Source organism: Cuculus canorus, chromosome 2 (genome assembly GCF_017976375.1).
Source record: "Cuculus canorus isolate bCucCan1 chromosome 2, bCucCan1.pri, whole genome shotgun sequence".
NCBI classification, from domain to species: Eukaryota; Metazoa; Chordata; class Aves; order Cuculiformes; family Cuculidae; genus Cuculus; species Cuculus canorus.
In genome coordinates this window covers 150,212,069-150,237,533 of record NC_071402.1, presented here as the reverse complement: position 1 = coordinate 150,237,533, position 25,465 = coordinate 150,212,069, and the positions used below count along the sequence as shown (strand labels likewise).

Below are 25,465 nucleotides of genomic sequence, written 5' to 3'. Positions count from 1 at the left end.
GCTGACAGAGGCATTCATCGTGAACTCAGAATTTAATCTTCCAGAGTTTTCACGTTTCCTTAAATCATGAACCAGTTGTTTTTATTTCCCAGTGCCTCACGACTAAATGCTTTTACAAAAATATTTTGGCAAATTGAATCCAGATAAAATAAACCCTCATTATTAAAGTCTGTTCTTCTAGTATCACTTGTGCCTCAGAGGAAAGGAGAAGAGCTCAGTGCAGTGGGGACCATGCCTGGGTTTCGCTGCTTTTAAGGTGGGATGATGACTTCAGGCTCCTCTTCAGAAGATGGTGTCATGGTTTAATCCCAGCCTGCTGGTAAGCACCACCCAGCCACTTGCTACCTGCCCCGGTGGGATGAGGGAGAGAATCAGAAAGGTAAAAGTGAGAAAAGTCATGGGTTGAGATAAAGGCACTTCAACAGGTAAAGCAAAAGCCATGTGCACAAGCAAAGCAGAACAAGGAATTCACTCACTACTTCACAATGGCAGGCAGGTATTCAGCCATCTCCAGGAAAGCAGAGTTCCACCGCATGTAATGGTGACTTCAGAAGACAAACCCCGTAACTCCAGATTTCTCCCCTTGCTCCTTCTTCCCGCAGGTTTATGTGCTGAGCATGATGTCACATGGTGTGGGATATCCCTTTGATCAGTCAGGGGCAGCTGACCCAGCTCTGTCCCCTCCCAGCTCCTGTGGACCCCCAGCCTCCTTGCTGGTGGAGGTGGGTGAGGAGCAGGAAGGGCCTTGACTCTGTGAGCACTGCTCAGCCCTAACTAAAACATCCCTGTGTTATCAACAGTTTCCAGTGGAAACCCAAAACACAGCCCCACACCAGCTACTATCATGAAACTCTACCTCAGCCAAAACCAGCACAGATGCCTAAAATCCGGTACACTGCTTTATCTTCCAAGAAACAAACTGCAGAAGCAGCAAAAAAAACCTTTTCAGGCCAGGGTGTGCAGTGCCATCTAGTGGAAAACAGTGGTTTCTTCAGAAAACAAAAAGTGCAGTAATGAGTATAAACCCATAAACTTTCAAGTCTCATTGCAAAAGACAGATAAGCAGAACTAAAATGCTTTATAAAAATGTTAAAAATGAAGTATTTTTTAAATTTCCAGTAATCTGAACCTGAAAGTGATATTTATATTAAAAAAGGTAGAATAAAGTTGTCTAAAACTCCAACATTTACACATCTTTTCAGAAAGCTCATCTTAGTATTTTAAACATTCAATTCCAGTTTAGTTTACATGCACATTAATTATTTACCTAATAAAACACAGAACCAGCTTTGGTACAAATATCTTTTTACCAGTCTCGACCAGCCTTTTCCATTAACTCATTTTCATCCCCTTTGAGGTCATTTTCATCGCCTCTGTGAAGGACAGGTCTAGAGACAAGAGTTCTTTGTTCGGATGCTGTTGTTACAGTTCATCACATTTATCCAGCTGGGCTCTGAGCTGACAGTTACAATAAAGCACCTGTTCAGCGGTTATCATATTTACTATAACTTAGAGAACATTTCACGATTCATGCATGAACAGGTGGAAGCTCTGATCAATTCTAAGTTGAAAAAAAATTCAACATGGTAACTTCAACTAAACTTTCAGATAGTGATGAAAAAACATGCATAATACTTAGGGGATTTCAGCATATCAGTTGAAGGATTTCTCCCACGTTGGAGTTTGTATGGAACTGTCTTGTGGAATGTTCTTCAATAAATTATTAATCTTTGTGAAATGCTGGGTAAGCTGCAGCTGTCAGTCTCTGAGAGTTTGTGGAATAACACCTTAGCTTACAAAGCCAGCTGAAAAATAAAAAAAAAATTATTTGAAATTCTGTGCTGGAGACAATCACCATTAAATGCAGAAACGGGTTTTTGTTTTAGGAATCTCCTCCCAGTTACCCAGTGCATTTAATCATCTTCATTCAGTACCTACAGACAATTATCAATTTGCTAGCGTTATCTATGTTGCAACTCAAGCTATATTTTTAATTACTACACAATTCTTGCATCCTGACTTCACAAAACCAGAGTTTCTATGTCCCCATCTCCGAGAGCTTGAGATCAGGCAGCAAAATGCCCAGAAAGGCGTACTGCACAGGCCTGAGATCGCACAGGAGCTCCAGTACATAGACTGGTCTCATTTCAACATTTAAAGAAGATTCACTCAGGAGTCATAGAATGATTAAAAGGGACCTCGGCAGGTGATTTAGCTCAGCCTCCTGCTGAAAGGAGAAAATATATAAATTGTGCGTAGAAAATACATACAATTGATCCTCAGTTACACAACAGATTCTTAGCACGCACCTAAGGAATGAAATCACAGGACAGCCGGCGTGCTGGGACTTCACAGCTTTCTTCTCTATGTCATTTCTTGCGCTCAAGCTGAGGTGCCACAAGCCCAGCTTTGAGGGCAGCTGAGTTATGAAGTCCTGGCAGGAATGGACCGACCATCCCCAAGCCATGAACCACCTCTACCACCGCCCAGGTGTGAAGGGCTGGAATCTGTCTAGCTTGAACCTGTTTCTGTAGGGATCTTAGAGGGGAAAATGGTCACTCTTAGCCTTTAATTGCTTTGCAATAAAGTTAATGGCTACCGAGGACTCAAAGAAACCACAAGGGAAGATCGGCTGGCTTCACCTCGGTAGCATCTGAGGAATAAGATCTGTGGTAGTCTGTCCAAATTGGATTTCACTGTAGGTGACAGGCAAGTGACGCTCCCTGCAGATGGTGAGAACAGAGCGCATCACCTCTATCCCCTGAATACAGATTAGAGAAGATTCCTCCCAGAGCTGCCATCTCATCTGGCAGCGAAATTCAACACACAACACTGAAAGAAAGAAAAGTGGATTTTTTTTTTTCTTTAGGTGCTTTGCATTTTTCAAATAACTTACTCCAGAAGGTAGCTGAGATGACTGAAGGCCTTACAGCAAGCCTTGGGAATCAGTAGAAGAGCATACAATTATCAAGTGAAACACTTTGTTAAGATGTATAAAAACATCATTTGTGATTAAATAGCCTGATCCCTCCAGCAACCAGCCACAGGCACAGATAGGCCTGGGACTGTCTGAAGTTTTGGTTTTCTACCAAATATCAAAGGTACCATCCAACATCCAGAGTTATTTATTTACATATTCCCCAAAATCAAACTGATCAAAGTAGAAACCACATCCAATTTTGTATTCAGCTCTCAGCTGAGAAAATATCTAAAATAATCACATTGGTAACTATAATAGCAAACACTCTTCCGTGGAGAGTGGATGAACTAAATGATGGTCCAGGAAGTATTAAAATAAATTCTAGGCTTGGCTGAGCCCATCAAATTAATCCCAAATCCATCTGGAAGAACGTCTTGTACAATTATTTCTGCTCTCTAACAAGACCGTAGGACAACATAGGCAGCATTCTTCCACAGGTGTTGATCCAGTTACCACCTGTCTTGCGGGATGGAATAGGTTTGATTTTGATCCAGATCTGTAAAATGCAGATACTTCATCAGCCCTGGCACTGCCAGGACGCGTGCAGCCAGAAGCCCCATGCCAGGAGGGAGTTGGGAAAATGGACATGCTTTTCCTTGGCTTTAGCTCCCTTCCCATTGATTAGCAGAAACACTTCATTCTGCTAAAAAGAGGAAGATATATCTCTCACAGATAAAAAAAATGAACCACATGAATATAATTTTGCTATTATAATTAATTAAATGTTAATGTTTAATGCAAACAGCGGTATTTCTGTGGTTGGTTTTCTGTAGTAGATCCAATACCCTTTTTCTTATTTATGCCATACATGTATTTTCTATCAGTATTTGCCTTAACAAGCAGGTGGAAGGACAAGAGAGATCACAACATGTAAAAATCTGCTGGTTCCAAATCTAAGGCAATTGCACAGAGTTCCATGTCCTGCTGAAAGCATAGTTCGTTACAGTTGATAAGCAAGTTCTAGGATTGAGACAGTCTCTCCAACTGATCATTTTAAGAGAATATTTTATACACATAAGTTGAAAAAAGAACTTACTAATTCTTACAGGTGAATCTGTTCCAGACCAATAAGCAAGGAATTCCCCAAGGAAGGATCCCGTACTTCTCACTGCTTTCAGTTAAAACCCCAAAGTTTGCCAGTGCCCCTCAGAGCATGCCTACCTGGGGTAGAGCACTCAGCATGCAAGACTACTTGAAAAATTCACCTCATCATATTACTGATTAGGATGAGGATACACAAAAGAGGGAAAAACTACACCAACTTCCATATGAACCATTTATTGAATAAATACATGCATCATAATGTAGAATTACATGAGCAAAAGAGGCAATCTGTACAAAACTGATTACCCTTTGTTCTCATTTCAACTCTCACCATTTGCTGCAGTTCTGATAAAGGATTCAAGACAGAAAATGAAAATTCTTTTAATCCAAGTCCAAGTGATATGCATGCTGATTTGAGTTCGGCTTATACCACTGCTATAATGAAGAAAGCTGGTTTTCTTGTCAATGAAGCAGAGTAATTCTAAAAACAGTTTCAGTAGTAGAGAATATGTTGGTACATACAGGTAACAAAGCTTATTTTTAACCATTTCTTAAACATCATATGTTCATATTTTAAGGCACAGGATAAAAAAGAACTACATGAAAAGCTGTCAGCTGATATTGAATACGTATTTGATATGGAATAATGAGGTGCAATTTTTGCCTAGAGGAAAACTGATGTTCATCCTTCCTACTTCCATATAAACAGAATAATCAAAATATGATAACTGTTAATCAGAGGCTTGTTTCCACTATCAAAAGAATCAGTCTCATCTAGGCCATCATATTCTGATCCAAATTCACTCCAGAGAACATTTCTAAAGAGTTTAGCATACAAGACTGATTACAATTGATGTGAATTACAGGTACTGAATTACAACGACAACTCAATCTCTTAAGTTTAGATTCCTAAATAGGAACTGAGATCTCTTAAGAACTTATCCCTAATTTTAAGTTGTGAGTTATTTTGGAAAACTGCCCTATATTCTTTATTCAGTTACTCACTTAATGCTATCATCCCACATTTACCCAAACAACACTTTTTGTCCCACTCAAGACATCAGAAAAGAAAATGTGTACTTTTATTTGTTTAATTTCAGAGCCTTCGAACATCTGTCTCCAGACTTTGCTCCAGACTTGAAACACCAAATCAGTCTAACAGCCCATTTCTTGGCTATGGATCAAACTCTGGGAGTCACTGGACAAGAAGTACAGCAAAAGGCCTTCTACCCCAGCCTGAACCAAGGCAAGAGACGATGATGCTGAACTGCTGCACTCAGACCTCCATTATTTACATTAGTTTTCGCTTTCTGCACTAACAATAATTCTCTTACCATTCTTAACATTTTAATGGAGAAATAGCAAAGAAAATATGTATTTCATAATATATTACATTTAACATGAACAGATGAGTGTGTGTCTATATATAGATACTCATACATTCTAACAGAGTAAAGCCTTCAAATGGAAATGTTTTCTTACAAATAACTCCTCTTGATTGCCCAATCTATCAGAAAGTAACAGCAAAATTTACAATGTAAGGTTGTTTGCTATAATTGTCCTGTATAAAATGTGGCAAAAAGAAGGCCAACACTGTATAGAGGTGTAAGTGTGCGTCACACATCCATGACAGATGTTTATGGTAAACTGAACTGAGACAAACTGAAATGAGTCAAATCTTAAACATGAAAAAGATGAAAAGCTACATCTACGGTAGGCACTTTGGTACATCTAGTAATGTAGGCATATTCTACATCTAGAATTAAGGTTCTGTCAGTAATCTCACAATAAAGCTAATTTCAGGAGTTTATTATTCTGCTTTAACATTCTTTCTTGGCTGAGAGATCATTCTACAATCTTAGTTAAATAATATACTTTGTCTGTCTAGTTGCATATTTATCCAAGAATGAGGGTGCTGGCTCTGGAAGAGCTGAACTGTTCTCTTGGATTCTTAATGCACATTTTTATAACAGTCTGAGAAAATCTACCAGAAAAAGAAAAAACAGTTCTGAACACAAAAAATTTCCCCAGAGTGCTTAAAATTAGAGTTACGAGCTCAGCTGTTGAGACTGATACTCTGGCTTCACCTCTCAACTGCCTACTTTTATCATTTTGAGCTAAGCGTAGTTGTGCAGCCGACTATAGCAATGCTTCGGCAGAATGCTGTTAGTCCCCAAGAAACCCACGGGGACCACGAAAGTGCATTTCTTCCATGCACTAAACATACTAAGGGGCAATGAAGCAACTGCAAAGACAGGCAGTTTCAACCTAGTTTCACACTTTCTAACTTATCTGTGTTCCATTTTAGTATTATAGAAGGTAATAATAGACTATTTAGCACAGTATTCTATAAGAAAAACAACATACGTATGGTATGTATGCCTACGGTATGGACTTGCACTGCAAGCTGATTGTATACCTTATAAATCTGTGAAATGTGGCAGTAAGGACAGTTCTAAGTGGTTACAGATTTTGTTTGTAATATGGAAAAAATTAATGTCCTCATAGCTTCAAAAGGTCACATCTGGTATTATAGAGCCCAGGAATAAATAACAAAATCCAAGTGAACCTGTATAATAAAACTGCACTGGGTGCAATGTTTATGCCATTAAATGAAAACTCAGATTTAGCAACTGTCATTCATGGACCTCATTCTCTATTTATACAATATTAATAGAATTCTCATATTTGTTCATAATATTCTATAGCATGATTTTTCCAATAATACATTTATATATAAATATTAAAATGTTAATGTTTTGTACATTTTAAGCTAGCCACACTGGGCCAGAAACACAATAAAGTAAAAACATTCTTCAGCAGTTTCTTTTTGAAGATTTTCACAAAATGATTAAGACCACTGTGCTGCAAAGACAAAAGAGATTAATCTGAAGAAATTAACATGCATTTAAGAAGAAAATATCTATATCCTTTATCCAATTTTCTTCTGAATTCAAACCAGCATGAAAGAATTATAAAAAAATAGTATATATTTACATGGTACAGTATACTTGGTGAGATATAAAACAAGACAGGAAAACAGCAGAACATAATCTTTTCACTTGCTAATAGGTACAGCTGTCATAAAGATCAATTTAAACACAAAAGGTTACTTTACTGTACTATTGCACATTACAGTAACACATAAAATTGTTAAGCAAATTAAAATACAAAGTTTAACCATGAGGAAGGCTATGTCTACATAAAATAACTGTGTTATAAAATTATTGGGGATGTGTCTTAAGAACTAAATCAGTAAAGCTACAAAAATAATATTGGTACATCTGTGTGAACAACGCTTTAAAAATATATAGAGCTTGGCAAAATTACACGTGGGGAGTTCCCAGCATCCATGGACCTAACTTGCTGCATGTGGTCTTGTACCTTCTTCTGTTAAATCATACCTGAAATAAAAAAACCCACATTTTTTTGGTTTTACATACAGCAGGCATTATTAAAAGTATAATTAAGACACCAGTTATTAGTATAGCATTATTATTAATAAAAGAAATATTCTACTTACCACTGGGTCCAGCCTTTAGCAAGTTCTTCAGATGCCAGAGGTATTAATACCTGTGGAAAGTTAAATTATCCATCAATGTACTGTGTGCACCTTTTTATTCTAGATCTTTTAAAGATCAAATCTCACCAGCCTGTTAACTACAGTATAAGTAATGCCATTAATAAACAAGTGTGTTACACCTTTGCCATCATAGTTATCTGCCCATCTTGTAGTAAAGTTTCAAGTTGCTGTTTTTGACCTAAAAATCTATATGCTTTAATGCTGTGGTCCCAGAGCACCTCACAGGCTTAAATTCTGAACATGGCATTCCTTGGCAATGGAAATCAACTGCTGCATCTACCAGACAGACTTCTTGGTAGAGAGCAAAATTACAAAACCCATTCACCATGAACTGATCATGATTCTGGTACCTCTCATCCTCATTACAGAGCTTGAAAATGGCAATTTGCAAGAGTGTAAGAACTTACTATTCCTTTTTGCATGCTCCAAATCCCACATGTAGGAAATGGAGTGATTTAATGAGTGTCTATAGAAAAGAGAGGCTGTAAACTCATTAGCTGGTTTTGGCATTGGGAATGTCTCCAATGGTAGTTTTTTCTCAAGGATTTTACAGTCTGGAATTTGAATTACTGAACATACCTTTTTTTCCTGTGTGCTTCTCTTAATACTATTGCTTGTTTTTCCAGCTTTGCCTGAACATTTCCTGAGACAGCATCTGTTTTCTACTTGTTATTTTCTTTTTCTCTGTGATTCATGTCTGACAAGCAGGTTTCTTTTGTTACCATGAGCCTCAGAAGTTACCATTGTCTAGAAGAGATTACTGCCTCATCTTCTGATTTCTGTCTCTACAGTTTGTTCCTTCCCTTGCTGAAGCTTAACATCTAAGCCATTTATAATTTTTAAAAGCTTTGTACCTGAATCAGGTGCTTCAACCAACGCTAACAAGCTCATATCACAAGAGGATTTTAGTCTTTTCTAATTACATTCTGTATTAACAGAAGTTGCTTGTTGTCAACTTACTTTGCCAAGCAGCCCTTTATCTTTGGACAAGAAACCACCACTGTTCTTCACTGCTACATCTAGTGTTCTTCTCTGTACTTCAGGCAGGGAAACACTGAAATCAAATCTGACAGGTAAAGTGACACTTTAGAGAGAATTTTGTACCAGAAGTGCAAGTTCAAGTTCCTACAGCTAAACAGCAATTCAAATCATAACCAAACCATCGCTCTCCTCAAACAAAATATGAGGTCTGAGAGAAATGAAGAAAAAGCCCCAATGTTTTACCTAACATTTTTCTTGAATACTATGATCAATAGCAACATCAAATGTTTGGTAATTGTTACATTTGGCCTCTAGGAGCTATTGGTTAAAAAAAAACCCCAAACAAATAAACCCCAAACAAAACAAGGAGAAGGTCAACTGCTGACTCTACAGAGAAAAGAATAAAGAATCTTATTATCTTGACTGTTCAGTATCACTGTCCTCCTAAAGGGAAAGACTTGGTCAATCTTACTGATCCTCAGTCCTCTAGAACCAGTGTTCCTTTTCCTCCCTGACACAGCAAGGAAACTTATCAAGGAAGAATGTAATTTGTTTGCCAGATCTGAAACTTCCTGAAAGTAAGGGCAAGTTTATACCACAGTTTATATCTCTTTGTCCCTATAGTTCTTAAATAGCTTTATTGCTTTGCAATACGTTTTACTTCGAAAGGCCCAGTTAAATAAGTCTGTTACCTGGAATAAACAGGAGAGTGCTGCAGTACGAGGAAAACTTACCAGATCCCCTAACTAATGATTTACAGGTTTCCCTCACAGAGAATGGACTCAAGGGTTGTTTGTCCAAATTAAGTTTCTGTCTGCAGAGAAAGGTATCTCTATCGATAAGTCATGGGTAGAGGGGGAGAGGTACATGTGTGAACAAAACTACCATCACAAAGCTGAGTGCAAAGATGAGGATTTTTATGCAATACAACGCTGCACAAGCTTGCACAACTTCCAACCTATGGTCCAGGCTATAACCTACAAGGAAATTTCCTGAGACCCCCAGACGCTGAGAAGTGCCACCAAGTAGATTGACTGAGCAATGCGGTAACACACACGTACTGGCTGACTAGTCCTACCGAGGAGGCAGCATCAATCAACCAGGCAACTGGCCAGTCGGAATCAACTCTTGGCAGGAAGGGATACCAACAGCATTGCCCAGCAAAAAGGCACACGTGTTCTGGCCACCTGCCAGAAGAGTGCATGCTGCTGCTAAGCTATTAGCACAAAGGGGACGTGAGTGACAGAGAGTAAGGCAGAAAATAAGAGAAGTGGCTGGTAATAGAGAAAAAAAGGCCACAGTGATAACAGGGAACACAAGGATGGGAAGAGCTACTATAGCAGAAAAAAAAAAGGTACGACCAAATCTGGTGGTGACAGAGAGGAGTTTCAACAGCACACTCATTCAAGTAAGCTGAGAAACCTTGATTTGACAGCTGTATAATTACATGATATAAACGACATATTTTAGAACATACATTTGATCAAACACAGGGTTTAACGTCTTCTTTGATACATGTGTTTTTCTTCTTCCTGATCGTCTCTTATCAGGCAATAAATACAATCGCACATATGGATCTGATCCTTCTTCTGAAAATGCTATTAGATTTCTGTAACCAGTGAAAAACAAGGAAAAATACTTAGCAAATAAATGAGATAATGCTGCATATAAGTGTCTTCTACACCACTGCCACTCAGTATAGTACATTAGTAAGTTGTGGGATATCCTGCACAAAGTAGGACGTGCAAATAGCTAATAGCAGGGGTAAAAACCTTAAAATATGCTTGTCAGGGACTTGTACAATATCAGATAAATGGTGAGCAGACAGCAGAGGTAGGAATATAAAATTTCTTAAATTTGGCTTTCCAAAAATCATGTGTTTTTGTCATTCCATGAAAATGGTTGGACTCGGTGATCCAAGAGGTCTTTTCCAAATTGGTGATTCTATGAAACTCAGTCTCTTAAGAGAGTTTTCAGACATTGCTGATAAAAATCTACATGCCATTTTAATTTAAAATCTGACAGAGGCATCACAGATAAACACAAAATCAAAGCAAAATATTAAATCAAGTTTTTACTGAATCTCTATGGTTTTATATTTATGTATAATTACAATCAGTACGGTATTTTAAAAATAAAAAAGATCACCCAGACAACCAATTTAAGAGGACAAGTCAAGATATGACAAAATTTACGAAGAAATAAGCACAGAAACAAAATGTGGTATTTGATGCTCACCTGCAGGAATGCACTACCACAATCAGTTTGTTTCTCTGTGAACTATGACGAATCGTTAGCTGAATCTGTCCTAACGGAGAGTGCCCCAATGTTGTTCCACTGCAGGAGAAAGCAGAACACATATTTAAAGTAAGACAACTGAAATATATGCTGCTTCGTTTTCCCAGAAATCCCTCATTATCCATTTAACTTTTCACTAGACAAAGTGGAAGAAGAGAGCATACATTCGCATGCGAGTAGATCTTCATCAGGTTCTTGTATTTCGTTTCCTCGTCCAACAGCTCTGCTCTCCAAAATAAGCTATTCTGGAGTATTCTTTTCAGTTTAGAGGCCAGTTGCTCTTCAGTACTTTGAAAACCATGATCAGTGAAGAACTTGCTTATTTTAAAACAAACATTAAACCAGTATCTAGGAAACTGGAAAGAACAGTGGTGCAAACTGCAATCAAAACCTCAGTGGTGGGCCACTCTTACTCATGGCCAATTAGAAGACCAGTTCACTCTTTTCTGTATCCTCTAATGCATAAATATAAATATTCTTGGCTTAAAATAGTGATCTTTAAACCCACTTACTGTATTGAAAGCTCAAATCACAGCATAAACACAACCATTTTAGTTTGCTGCAGCTCATGCCACATTGAAAACATGATTACAGTCAATTTACACTTAGAAATACAGGTCATACTTAAATAAAAAACAAGCACCATGACTAAGAATTTCTGTTATAAAGGCCAATATCTGGACAGTTTCCTCATCTCTATAAAACGCTTGTTAGTTTCTGTAAAGTGACCTCAAGTATTTTCCATTTCACGCAGGACAATATATGGCAGGCTTGGCATTTCTCAACCGCCTGAGGCATAACTTAACCCTGTGAATAGCTACTACAAAGTGGCTGCAGTATGTTCCATTAAAATTCCCAAGTAATTCACTTGAAAAGGTAGAACGAAATATTTCGGTTTATTATTTTCTTAGTTAAAAGAAAATAAAACAAAAATCAGAGCACCTAAAAACATACAATAAAGGCCCTCCTTAGCTGTAGCTTTACTACTCTTATCAAATGAGAAAGTATGACATTTCTGTATTAATTAAGAACTAATATTTCAACATTAATCTTAATTAACAAAGTATAACCCAACTCTGGGCCAGAAAAGAGACTGACAAACTGAAGACAAGACAGCAGAGGACCATAAAGATAAATGAGGTACTGAAGCACGTGAGCAGATGGTGAAGGAAGTGGGTTCGTACGAATGCAAGAGGTTGCCAACAGCAGATTAAATTGCAGTCTTTCACTATTTGGAACGGACATTATAGAGAAGACTGAGTCAGACTCCGTGGCACAGTAAAAAACCAAAAGGCCATAGTCAAGTTGAAGCAAGATAAATTCCAATTGGAAGTAAGGAAAAAGCATTTTCACAGTGGAGCGGTTAAACAGTGGAACTGCTGAGAAAGTTTATACAATCTCCATCCTTGGAGATAAACAAAATTTATTTGGACAAGGAGCTAACGGAAGTCCAGAGTCTTCTTCCAACCCATATTAGTATATTGATTCTATGAACTCTGATATAGAAAAAGACGAATCGGTTCAGTCCCTTACAAATAATAAAATAAAATCTTTCTACTTAATCCCACAGGGACATGAACAGCAAATCAATGGTTTCCATTCTCCTATTCAGAAAGGAATGGCTGCTCAGCTGTCTTTACCAGGAAATACAGCTGCCCACTGAAGCAATTTAAAAAAAAAAAATCAGAGAATTTAAGAAAGAGTGGCTGCAGCAATCCTCATTAACTGAACAGTAACTGACACTTAACGTTCTTAATAGCCATCTATCTCTCCGAGTAATTTAAAAACACCAGCTATATTCAGCTTAATTGGCTTAATATCAATAGGATTCAGTGGTGAAACAGGCGACTATTGCCACAGAAGTGATTAATGTTGTATTGAAACACTTGCCATCCCACACTTTTTAGCACTACACACTGTAGCTATGACAACAAGGTGGCCTTCATCTTGCAGATCATTGCAATGGTGAGGTAACTTCTGATTGCAGAATCTGTCTAGCTGAGGTACTGGGAGGACGCACAAAATCACAATTGATTTTCAAATGCCAGGCTCAAACTGCAACAGGAAAAAATATTACTGAAACACAAACTGAGCACTCTTACTTTGGCTGCACTGATGACATTTTTTATAAAACAACTTAGATGTATGGCAAAACCAAGTAATTAGCACCATACTTTTCGAGCTGTCGTAGTCTTTGCCGTAGCTCCTGTGTGGCGATCGGCAGAGATATGTCTGAGGCTATGCTTGGAGTGGGTTCTTTGACCGAGAGGTGGCTGGGAGAGTAAGAGAAGTTAGAGGCATGAAGACTGGAGGAACTTCGGCTGAGATCCGTTGGCCACTGAGGGCTCGCATTGGGAGGCTGACTTTTTTCAGCTGTATCAGTCTTTTTATCACTATCAGTCACTGGGGAAGCTGGAACAGGTTTGTTTGAGTCAGGTTGTGGTGAGATAGGAACCTGAGGCTTAAAAGATGATTTTCTTGCATCTTTGGAAACAGATGGCCTTTTTACTTGGGCTGAGTGTTGATGATCTGGAGATCTTGCTTGCTTTTCAAGAGAAAGGACCTAGATACAGTAAAAATATATATAATGTTACTATTTTCCAGTATAAAAAATAGGAACAGATTTGTTTCTACAAGAGTACTGGTTGGTGACAAGTTGTTAAGTTCAAACACTAACGAAGGACCAAAAATATTCACACTTACTCACTCTAGAACAGGAAATCTTTCACACAGCAAGACATCTCTATCATCTTTGTGCAAATGGCAATAACCATAAAACAACGTGAAATTCTCCATTCATTTAGAACTGTTCTCCCCACTACTCTCTCTCCATACTCTACACAGCTCTGGTGCAAGCACCAGAACTCTGCAGCTCGAGCCACCTGGAAAGCTGTTCTAGAATTTTTTTCTTCTCATCTTCTGAAATGTAATCCTACATTGGAAGTTATTCTTAGTCATTGTCCTTAATTTCTCTTTTACACGTTTTTGTCATTTATTAGTGACTAGTAAGGAAAACAATGCTTTAGAAAAGAACAAATAACAGAACTTAAGTGAAGTCTGACAGTGTTTGCAAAGAGATACACTACCTTATTAAAAAAGTAACTTAGCTGGGGAGAAACACAAACCAACTTTCAGGTATGCAAGTTTCATCTTCAAAACTCCAGTGTGCTTGAAAGTTAGTCTGAATTTTTCTAGTGCTATGAAGGTATTTCCTTTCCCTAGAAACTTTATTTTTAAACCGTCGTGACCTCAGTTCGTTCCATTTCTATAAGATAAAGGTGATTTCACTGATCTGTAGCCTACTGAGTCATAAGAGACTTGAAGGAATTCATATTTCAAACGATTTCTCAACCTGAGACCGAAGGGAACTCCCATCTTAATTAAGGCAGCTGATTATTGTGGTGTTTGGAGAATTTTCTGGTTTTGAAATAGAAGATATTTATATTAGAGGTTAACTTTGTATACTTGATAGCGCTGCCACAAATAAGGACACCTGGCATTGTGACACCCAAGAAAACATAGCATATTCTTCATAAAGCCAGATGACCAGAAGTCACAAGTCTTAGATATGCTTTCAAATATTTACAATGGGAAAAGTTTTAGAGTACCCTGAGTGCAATCTTCATGTTTATAGTGCTGTTTGGACCAGAGTTGCTCAGGTGGAATCGCTGATGCATAGTCAAATCGTCACTCTCCAGCAACTGGCTTAGAGGCAGTTTGAGGTTCCCCAAAGAACACTGGTGCTGTTCATCCCTCACCTAAAGGAAAACAGAAGCCAAGTCATTTTGTATCATCTGCTTTGTAATAATTCAGAGAAGGAAAATGAAATTTTTATTTAAAAACAAAATCTCAAAACAATATTGAATTTACTCTGTTCTTAAACCAAATTTCCTTGACCGTAAGATTACTTTACGCTGAAGAAGGAAGTAGCATATACACTCAAAAGCAAGACAGAAACTAACCATCACAGCTACATCTACCTGTCCCTTGATCAAATAATTACACAGTTTCCATGCAGTCTGTGTGCAACTGGGGATTCCCAAAGCTCTTGGAGGACTAGTAAATAGGACAGCACTCATCTATATTTTAGTCTCTTTGAACTATGTAAATGACAGTGTAAAGGTATACAGAATCTGGATAAGGCAAAGATCTCTTCAGGATGACAGAGGAAACAAATCAGCCACACATAACTGCTAGCAAAAATTGCTGTTAATGACTGTTAAAGTCTGAAACAGGTACCAAAATTTTCTTTTTTTCCTTTTTTGTTTTCTTTTTTTCAAGGAAGACAACCTGAGTTCTTTTGGTGAGAGACTGGTTACAGTCTTTCTTCCATTTAGTAGTGAATACAAATAAACATTTCACATCCTAGTCTTAAAAACACTATATTTTTAATGGTGTTCACAATATATTCAGCCTCATTTCATTAAAGCTTGTAATGTCAGAATGTTACTACTAGAATGTCTTAGAAAAGAAAGCTATGTAAAAGAGAGTGAGCTAACATACCTCAACTTCAAGTTCTTGTCTTTTTGGATTGTGTACAAAGAAGGTAAAGTTTTCTTCCCATACTGGTTCATTGGTCTTGTATCGAATCTAGTTAGAGGACAGGAAACACACAAATTGCAAAATATTTTTGTCAAATAAAACCAGTTTCGTAAGTTGAGTACATTTTTCATTTTGGCTTTGCAAAATTAAGGTCTGAAACCTCACATATTTAAACGAAGGCCAAGTGGGGTCTACATAAGGCATATATAAGATCACATAAAATTATACACAAAGTAATAGAATGTTTTGAATTAAAGTTGCTGTATGTAAAGTAAAACTCATGTTAAAGAAGCTTTATTTTGCTTAGACCTTCCAGTCTATGAACAAATGCAGTGTCTTCAGACTGGTACGTTCTCTTTCGTCTCATACTTCCCTATAAGGGCGGAACTAACTAAATGAAACTCCCAGAATTTACTGATTTTCCTGCTAATCTCCAAGTAGCCATGTGGAAGATTTCACAGCGAAATCTCACTACTTTCAGCAACCCATTAATGTGGGTGTGTGGGTGCGTGTGTAGAGAAAAAAGCACTCATAAAAGAAGCTATCTCTAGGAACAAAAGACTTGAATTGCTCTCTCCATTCTCTGATAAGCACCAAAATTAAGACTGCATATCAGATCTGCTTTAGGCTTTGTGACAAATTTTTGGCAGGCCACGAAGAATTCAAATTAGATGTCCTCTCCTTTTGCTTCACTGACACTTTTACTTTAAAAAGTACTGCATATACCTACCCTCTGTTTTAAAGAGCTATTTGAATGCACAGAGGTAAGTTATGGACAAGATGACAGACATGTTTGAATGCCCTGGGTCAAAATCGGAAGGACCACCTTCAAGACTGACCTCAGGACAGGCATCTGCTACAGACCACCCATATGAAACACGACTCAAAGCTGTCTTAGGTCTGCAGAGCCAGGTTCTCAGTGACAGCTTCAACTATTCTAATATTAGTTTTTTAGGAGAGCAGCACAGAGGTGCACATGCAATTTAAGAGTTTGTGCTTGGAAAACACAGTCTGTTGTGTTACAGCTGTTCTCTGTCTTTGGATGTGTTGACCAGGAGTGGTGTCTTTTGAACCTACTAATTACAGGAGAGGAATACCGATTTGCAGATGTAGCTATCAATGACAGCCTTGGCTACAGTGACTCTAAGATCACAGAGCTTAAGAACCTAAGGAGCACGAGGAAAATAAATAGCAGAATAAAAGCCTTGGACTGCAGAAAAGCAGATATCACCTTGATCTAGGAACTGTTAGGAGGGATTCCATAAGTGTCTACCTTGGAAGGCAAAGGAACTCAAGAATGCTAGAGGACAGCCTTCTCAAAGCACTAAAGTACTTCATACCTCAAAGCAGAAACAGCAGCAGACATAACAATAAAGCAGCCAGGATAAACTACAAGCTCCTGAGAGCTACAAAGGACTTCGGCTAATTTAAGCTCCTACTGTAACAGGAGGTTCAAGAAGATGATCTTCAGTGCTCCCTTTTGACCTGGGCATTTCTACAACTTTGTGATTCTGTAGATTTTCCAGACGTGATCAGTATTTTGAAGCCTGCTGTTTGCCCACACTGTTATTTATATAATCACTACTGTAGGAATCCCAGTTGCAGATCAGAGCCTACTGTGGAAGGACATCTACAAACTGTTAGAATTCTTGTCTCTACTCACAGACAGTTTAAATTGAGTAAGCACCCATTCAATCCTTGATCTCTTGCTGGCAATTTCAGTTCTGGTGGTAACTTTGAATGCAGTGGATGCACTTGATGGCTTGATAGCCAATGCCAAGCACACAGAGCCACCAAATGTTTGCAGACAAAGCCAAGTATGAAGAGTAGGAACTTACCTTACTTTCCTGTGCCTTGTGTCCAACTGACAGCAAAACAAGTGGGTTGGGATTGCTGTTTAATTTCTTTCCTGACTGGTAAAGAAAAAGCAAAAACTTTGCTTTCAGAATAAAGCAAAACTTCTCTCCTCTGAAATTTAATATGTTCGCATCTTAATAATACAAATCATATGCATTCTACTATACGCTTACCTATTCTTAGTATTTTATTCAACAGGCTAGAATGGCAGACTGGCTAGTAACTTGTGAGCGCATTAATGTGAAGATATCCACCTACCCTAAATACACTACAAACAAGCAGGAGTTTTAGACTCCTTTCTGTTTTCTTTGAATGAAATTGGTAATGTGCGAATTCTTACCCTTTAATGAGCATTAAAACCACCAAAGCTAATAAAGCATAGTTAAAACTGCAAAATGAATATTGCATGCAGATGGGAGATATGGAGAAAGCACAAACTCAGGAAGCTTACTGTATTTACACTGTAGTAATATTATTAAATGGAATGTAAAATCAGAATACTGATATTCTCCTCTTTTCAGTTTGGGGAGAAAGAAGATGCACTATAATGTACCTAATGATGTTTCTACCGTTTACCAAATACTCTATTAGAGAATCAACCATCTGCCTTGCTCACCAGGTGTATAGCATTACATCAAGCTGTGAAAATAAACATCAGTTTAGAAACAAATTATATACAGAAAGAAACATTTCCAACTACGTGTTTCTTTCACAAATTTTAAACTAGCCTAACTAAAATTTAAGTCAGAAAGAAAAGTTAGACATGAAAGTTAATCATCTCAAGCAGCTGTTAACACAGTTTAAAAAGCCTAGAAAACATAGTACACATGGTTAATAATATCCTTTGAATTCCACCACACAGGAAAATGCACAGATCAGGTATGTAAACAGAAAGTTAGTTAAAATCTACTTAATGCATGTAAGGTCACAATTACAACCAAGTGATTAAAGTATTTCATACTTTTAAATTAAGAATGTGCAAATTTTAGGTATTTTTCAATCTGAAATTACATTTTTGGACATCAAACTTCCACTCATATTACCTGACTTCAATGTGACACTCTGCTTATAACCATACATTCCTTTAGAAAAAAAAAAAGCTACTTAAGAAAGCACTCCTTTCTTGGATGAATGCCGCATTTTTTTCTTTCATGATTTCTAATCAAATATATTTAGCTTTTAAAAACAACTGAATATAAATGCTTAAGCAACAGAAAGCCAGATCACACTCCATCTGATGGTGTTTAAAAATGGCAGATGACCTTTGTTTCATTTTTTTCTTTGTTCATAAAAAGGTGCCTTAAACTCGCTTTTCTTCATAGAATGATGAAACTACCAATATTGACAAGACTCTGTTGCTTATGCCAATATGTAAACATAAATAACTGTAATTCATGCCAAAAAGGCAGCAATATGTATACACACACACACATCACACCTCTAACACCTGCCCCTAAATAGATTTGCTGCTGACAGCCCACTAGAGACTGCCTCTTGTCCAACTCCCTTCAGCTGAAAACTTGGCTTACGCTTTCCAAGTCTGCCTCCCAACTCTGCGTCTTCCATACCAAAAAGACGAGCTAAATTTATTTAGCATCTACGTAAAAGATGTAAAGCCTTCAAAAAAACCATCAAGCAGAAACAAGATTATTTCAAAACATGGCAGAGATTGATTGGCTCATCAGTAGGAGTTGATCAATGAAGTATCACTCAATACGTAAAAGATGTTTTAGCTTTCATGTCAGCTTTGTTCTTGAGTTACTGCTTCAAATTAGTTTTCAGGACTACTTTTCTTCTCCAAATTCTGTAAATGGAGTGGATTGAAGTCCACTCAACTCATCTAAAATTCAAATTAATACAGCCCAGAGTGCTTTACCAATGTCTTGACCACGTCTTGAAACCAAACTGAAGTAAAATGGAATTGCACTAAAAATATACCAGGCAACAGAAATCCCATCCACTGTCAGAAGAGAAGCGTTGCAGGCATTTGTGCATTTCCAATTACTTTTGTGACCTTAAATGGACAACTACATTAGTTTTACCTTTAGGGCTTTCTGAACAGCAGCCTTCTTCAAGCCATCGGGGTTAAATTCTAACGGATTATGCTTTTAAGTCAGGAGAGAATGAACATAGGAAGGGTTAATAACTCATGCAATGAAGCAATTTCACTAGGTTAATTAAGTAATTACAACATGACAACACAAGACAAAGCAGGGGAAAAAAAAATCAGACTAAAAATCTTCAGGTCTTTCAAACAAAAAAAAATGAAGAAACCACAACAACAAAACAAGAAGCCTGACAAAACTTTTTTTTTTCCTCTTGTCCTCTCTGGACATTTGTATTCTACTTGAAAAAAACAGTCACTTTCAGTCCACTTACACTCGCCTTACCAATTTTTTTTACCATAATAATTAATAATTTTTTTTTTTTTTTTTACCATAACGAACTTCACAAAATAGGTTTTACTAAATGCCTGATACTTTGGGGACTGCCTTCTGAATTAATCTCTTTTTAAATCAGGTTAAGTATATTTTCATGACATAGAAACTTTCCTGATAAATCAAATAATTACGTGAAGAAGTCTTTTTATGGGAGAAATTACTATGCTAGAAGTATTGGTAGGACGTAGATAATTATAAAAATCTAAGGCATTTGAGCCTCTTCAAGAGAAGAACGATACACACTCTGCACACTAACTAGAATGAAGGTCTACTAGTTCACTGAGTTGAATGAAGACATGCAAATATACTAACAAGAGGATTTTGAACTGATTTAGTAGGACAAAACCTCTGACAACTTTCCAGTAACTAAGCAAATGTTAAAGTTTTATTTTAAGAATAATACACTGTTCTTGAAGTGACACTTGTAAGGTACAAAAATGTTACAGAAAATCTGCATTCAACTCAAAAACTAATTTTGGGAAATACGAATTCAAGCTTTATACTTATGGCTGGCTTTTTCTTTAAGCACAAATTTTTGTTTCAAGGGAGAATTCTGCTTTAAAAGCTGTAGTGCATGGCAATAAAAAAATTGCAGAATGGCCTTTTTAAATATGCTGGTTTATGAATCCGATATTATTAATGCTTTGGCAAAAGAAACACCTTCCTTAAACTCAAATCAAAAAATTACTTAAATTCGAAGAGAGATTTAACCTTTGTGCAGGAATACTTCTTTACATTTTCTTTTGGAATGCCATAAATTTGATTGATATAGATGCTGAGATTCCTGGCATTTGGCTTTAAAATTTCTATTTCAGAATGAACATTCAATATAAGGAACTGGAGAAAACCATAATTAAGGTTTGGCTGATTTGGGGGTATTTTTAAATCATTCTTATAAAAATAAAATTAAGGTATTTAAAAAATAAAATCAAGGAATAATATAAAAAAAAATAAATTAAGGAATCTTCCACAGCTACTTATCTGGTACATTAGGGATTTAGTATTGTACCTAAACACCTTCAAAGATCAAACTGCAAAATACCCACAAACACATCAATCCTAATGCTTAGCTGTTCTTTTCAATAGAAAAAATTGTAATGCCCAGCAGGTACGCTCCTTGCTGGAGTTTAAACACCGTTTTGTGTTTTCTGATAAAGATGAAAAAGTCACTTTACAGCAGCCTTGTATAATTTTCGTCCCCATATTCACTTCCTAAGGCTCAACTCACCCTCATTACCCTTCCTCTGCTAGTCACATTTATTGGCTTTCTCACTGTCATCACTGCTGCCCTCCAGTTCTTAAATTGCTGCAGCCAAAATCAGGGCCTTCGTAACGGCAAAGCAGAACCAAAGGATTAGTCCACATACCTTACAGGCTACTCTCCTCTTTCTGTATACGGTATAGTGTTTGTCTTTTGCAACGGTATGATACAACACCACTACAGATCTGCTTCTGCCCAGCTATCTGTCAGACAACTACTTCCATCCCATATTTATATGAGTGCAATGACCATCCTCTATGGAAAAGTATCTTATTTTCACATGTGCAATTCATCAAAATTATTTTGAACCTTAAACTGCCTTTCAACTTACTGGCTATCCTGCCATCACATTGGCACCTGCATATTCAGTGCACATCTTTTTTCCACCTTGTATCATATATTTCAAAGAATTTTAAAAGTAAAAACCGAACCTTTGTGATCAATTATAAAGGCAGGTAACCAATGATTCCTGTATATCGAACATGTCTCAATTCCTCTGGAATCATAGCAAGGATAGGCCAAGAGGGACATCAGCTGGGGCAATTACGTTTAAGCCAGACTTTGGGTTTCAAGGGAAGAGGCTGCAGGTCAAACGGGATGGTGGCTGAGAGGTGTTACGGGAGGAGACTAGAAGAAAAGGGAGAAAAGCCAAGAAAAGGTCTTGCCTCAGGTGATAAAACTGTCTTGCCATGGTTCTGAGTGTCTCTGCAGTTATAGGAAAAGTGGATGGATATCGAAGAACTATACTGATAACTGACACAGTACAATAAATCAAATTTCAGGCTAGCATTCTGTAACAGTGAGTGACATTTGCAGTAAATCCTAAGAACAAACCCATAAACTACACCACAACTAACAAGCTGGTTTGGTATTAATCCAGATCCTAATTCAATATGCTTTGTAGTACAACTCATTACTTCTGTTGACTCACTAGATCTTGCTTGGGGTGAAAAAGCTGCTTCACAAGTTTCTAAATCTGTGAGTGCATCCTCAACTGATGACCAGAAGACAGTCACTGATCTGTAGGAGCTGATTTAAAATATGAATGTTATTTATAGACAACAAATTAAAACCAAAAATTGTTATAAGCCAATGATAACATATCACAGAATCAGTGTTATTCACTTACTCCTTAACTTCAGATAAATCAGATTTAGATGAGTAAATGCCTAAATTAGGTGTCATGAATCTAAGTTCCCAGCAGTCAATGAAAACTGTCTAAAAAGAAATACTAGAAAGACAGCATTCGATTTTCCTCTCCCTATATAAGGTGAGTCCCCTTTTTAACCGCCCACATAACTTGTGTTACATGTCAATTAGATACGTGAGCTTGCAGGTGTGAACGTTTGCATAACACCTCCTGTTTAAAGATGCCCTGAAAACAAGGTGCAGTTTTATGACTGCTGAAGGTGTTATTATCTCTGGAATACTACAGTCCTCTTCCCTCTCCTGGCCTCCAGCCATAAATATCATCCATCCTCTTGCTTGCTGCAAGACTAGCGGCTACAGAACTGCAGAACAAAGCAGATGACAGTGCTGTTGAAGGAAATCCAGACCTGTCTATCTTAAAATGGTTGCTGTTCCACTCTGGCTAACAAATTGCTTCAGGGATTTGGCAAGTTTTGTCCAACGTCTAACTAGATGCTGTTATATGTAGACAACCTGTCCTAATGCAAAGTCCCTAAGCTAACAAAAACACCAGAGCTACATTCTTTATGAAGCATTTTGATTTTTAAAAAAATTATTATTTTTTTTAGGATGTATCTAGTATTTTTCTACTAGATATAGTATATACTAGCAACTACTTAGCAGATTTAATACCAAGATAACTGAACCACGGCTTATGAACTGTATTTCTTATGAATTAAATTTTAACAATGTTTGATAACAGATGTAACATTTTTGATATTTTAAAATGAACTTCTACACAGAAATTAACTGAAAGACTCCCAGAAAAGTTTTTCTTGGGATTCAAGGTGGTGGTGGAAAGGTGTTTTTAAATCAAAATTTATGAGAGAAGCCAGAAATAGCCAGCCAGCAACAGATTGATTTGCACAATCTACAATGGCAGAGCCACCTCTCTCTGGCAAGAGAGTTCTTGCTCTGAACAGATTCTTCTTTTTGAAGATACCAAAGATATTCAGACGCTCAGTACTTTGTAATAATCTTGTAACATTAAATTCAGGCAAATTAATTATTTATTATTAAATAAATTAATTAATATTAAATTAATTAATTATTATTAATTCATGGTCCTCCCTAGCCTGGATTTTCCTGACTACAGACTAATTTGAAAAAAAAAGAAAAGGAGATTGGGAATTTGCAAAACAAGGAGCATCATGGAGTGAAATAGAATTTACAAGGGAATTTACAGTTTGGGGAGCACAAAGAACTACACCCATTTTTAATGCAATACTTGAACCAGTGTGGAGAGGTTCTTACAAACATTGAACGCATCACCTTTTAAAGAAACTGCAGGGATGTTGGTTGTAACATTTATTAGTTTAATTTCTTTGCAATAAAAGCCAAAAATTCACCAGCACATAGTGTGCCAGTAGAGTATGCGTTTTATTTCTCGATGAATCAGCAATTTAAGTTAAATGTAAGAGCTTTTACAACAAACTTATCTTGGGTTTTTATTATAAAGTTAATTACTTACCCAATGACATGCTGATCAATGAAATTTAAGTAGCCTTTAAAATGCAATAAAAATAGCACAAAAACAATGCACACTTGTTGAAACCATGCAGCAAAACAAATTGCATGCTCTCATTCCACTAGAGTGAGTGGCTTTAGTAGCACTAATCCACACTCTGGCAGATAAAAGGTACAATACAAATAATACCAGAGAACTCACAAATAGTGCTCTATAGAGTGAGGTAGTGTTTTCACAAAAGACTAGTCCCGATGCTCTCCTCTCTTTTAAGTATCCACACCCAAAGTTTCCCTCGTAGATACTCTTAGGAAGATGGAAATGGAAGGAGAAAGCAGAGTGATGGGATTGTGGCAGAATGAATGCATAAGCAGCTTTACTACACAAAAAATTTAAGGAAAACAGTCAAGGGATTCCAGAGAAAACAGCAGTTAACAAAAAGTAAGTAAACATTTCTCATTAAGAAATAGTTTCTTCCATTATATGACTTCCTGTAATGCAGCAAGGTGAGAAGATTTTTTGGTTTTTATATTTCTTAATTATTCAAACATTTTAGCCCACTTTCCAAATTTACTGTTGGCAGATCTGCCATATAAATCTGAACTAAGTAAGTAAATTTAGAGACCAGCTTTCCACACCATTTCTATTTCAATTGAAACATATTTCAGATAAATCTTTCCAGTGTTTCATAAACTCATAACCAAGATGCATCTGATGCAAAAGAAATTCCTACGCTGGGGATTATCCACTATAATTCAAACAAAACAAGGATGATGCAAGATCTGAAATGTATCAGTGATCAGCTTATGTTAAGAAATCCATTTTTAAGGTAATAAAAAATACTTATTCATCTAGAAAATATTTCAGCTGCAATATTAAAGTTGTAGACAAAACTTTTCAAAGTTATTAATAAGGGTGTCATTTTAGCAGACTTCATTCTCTTTGAACTTTGTTTCCCACAAATACACAAGCAATCCAAAAGTGTGATCAATTTTGCTATTAAGCTACACAACCGCTATCACTGAATAGGAACACAACATGAGAAGCCAGAAGATTTTCAAGCTTAGTTCTTTAAATGTTGTTCTACATTAGAATCAAATGGACACAAAACCACTGCATTCACTATAATTAACTGCAGTTTCTCTAGCAGGTCCATGACAGTATCTAAGCATTGTCTTTATAGAATCTATAGCAGTCTTTTCAGTTCTCCTGCAAGAAAGTCTTCCAATGATATCTTTCCCCCACTTAACTGAAAAGCCTTTTTGTATCTTTTTGTTGCAGTATTCTCAAACTGATGTTAAGCACATCATAATCCTATTCTATTTCTCATTACCCCGTACTATGGTAATTCTACTCTTCCTGCTATGTTAGAGTTCCCTGAATTCATTTCAGTGAGGTTAAAAAGGTAACACAGGACTACTAGGCTACACAAGTTTCATTTGTTACTACTCTGTTTGATGCAGCATTTTAATTTAAATTTGAGTGGACAACTTTGAAAAATGTGGTCAAAAAAATCTGAGGCTTGGAAGCTTTTTTTTCCTGATTACTATTTTAGTCACCGCTTTCAGAATTCCTTATTTAACAGCAATGCTGAAAAACAGCAAAACTCAGGATGATGCTTTGCATATCTATTTATGGTAGGATTTACTTTTTTAATGCTATCATTTACAACCAGAAGCAGTACTTTACTAACATCAAATAAACTATGAAACAGTCTGTGCTTGTCATAAACAACCTATTTCACAGTGCCACAGTATAATCTACATAAAGATATAACCATTAATTTTTGGGGTTTTATGTTTCACACAAGCAAATAAACAATACT

The 25,465-nt window shown here is 36.9% G+C and overlaps 1 protein-coding gene across 4 annotated transcripts in view; it reads right to left on the bottom strand.

The window, feature by feature from the left end:
- Positions 1-3,885: 3,885 nt before the first annotated feature.
- The window catches only part of ESYT2 (extended synaptotagmin 2), an 82,185-nt gene continuing 60,605 nt past the window's right edge, over positions 3,886-25,465 (bottom strand). Inside the window, exons 14-24 of one of the 4 annotated variants that reach the window (XM_054058125.1) lie at positions 23,845-23,946; positions 19,328-19,390; positions 17,267-17,341; positions 15,390-15,476; positions 14,495-14,644; positions 13,061-13,449; positions 10,827-10,925; positions 10,066-10,197; positions 8,568-8,673; positions 7,548-7,597; positions 3,886-7,428 (exon numbers count right to left, since the gene is read on the bottom strand). In XM_054058125.1, the coding sequence (XP_053914100.1) occupies positions 7,383-7,428; positions 7,548-7,597; positions 8,568-8,673; positions 10,066-10,197; positions 10,827-10,925; positions 13,061-13,449; positions 14,495-14,644; positions 15,390-15,476; positions 17,267-17,341; positions 19,328-19,390; positions 23,845-23,946 (1,299 nt within the window). In that variant the 3' untranslated portion in view covers positions 3,886-7,382. The remainder of the gene's footprint in view (positions 7,429-7,547; positions 7,598-8,567; positions 8,674-10,065; positions 10,198-10,826; positions 10,926-13,060; positions 13,450-14,494; positions 14,645-15,389; positions 15,477-17,266; positions 17,342-19,327; positions 19,391-23,844; positions 23,947-25,465) is intronic. The other 3 variants (XM_054058126.1, XM_054058127.1, XM_054058128.1) reach the window with 3 other exon arrangements.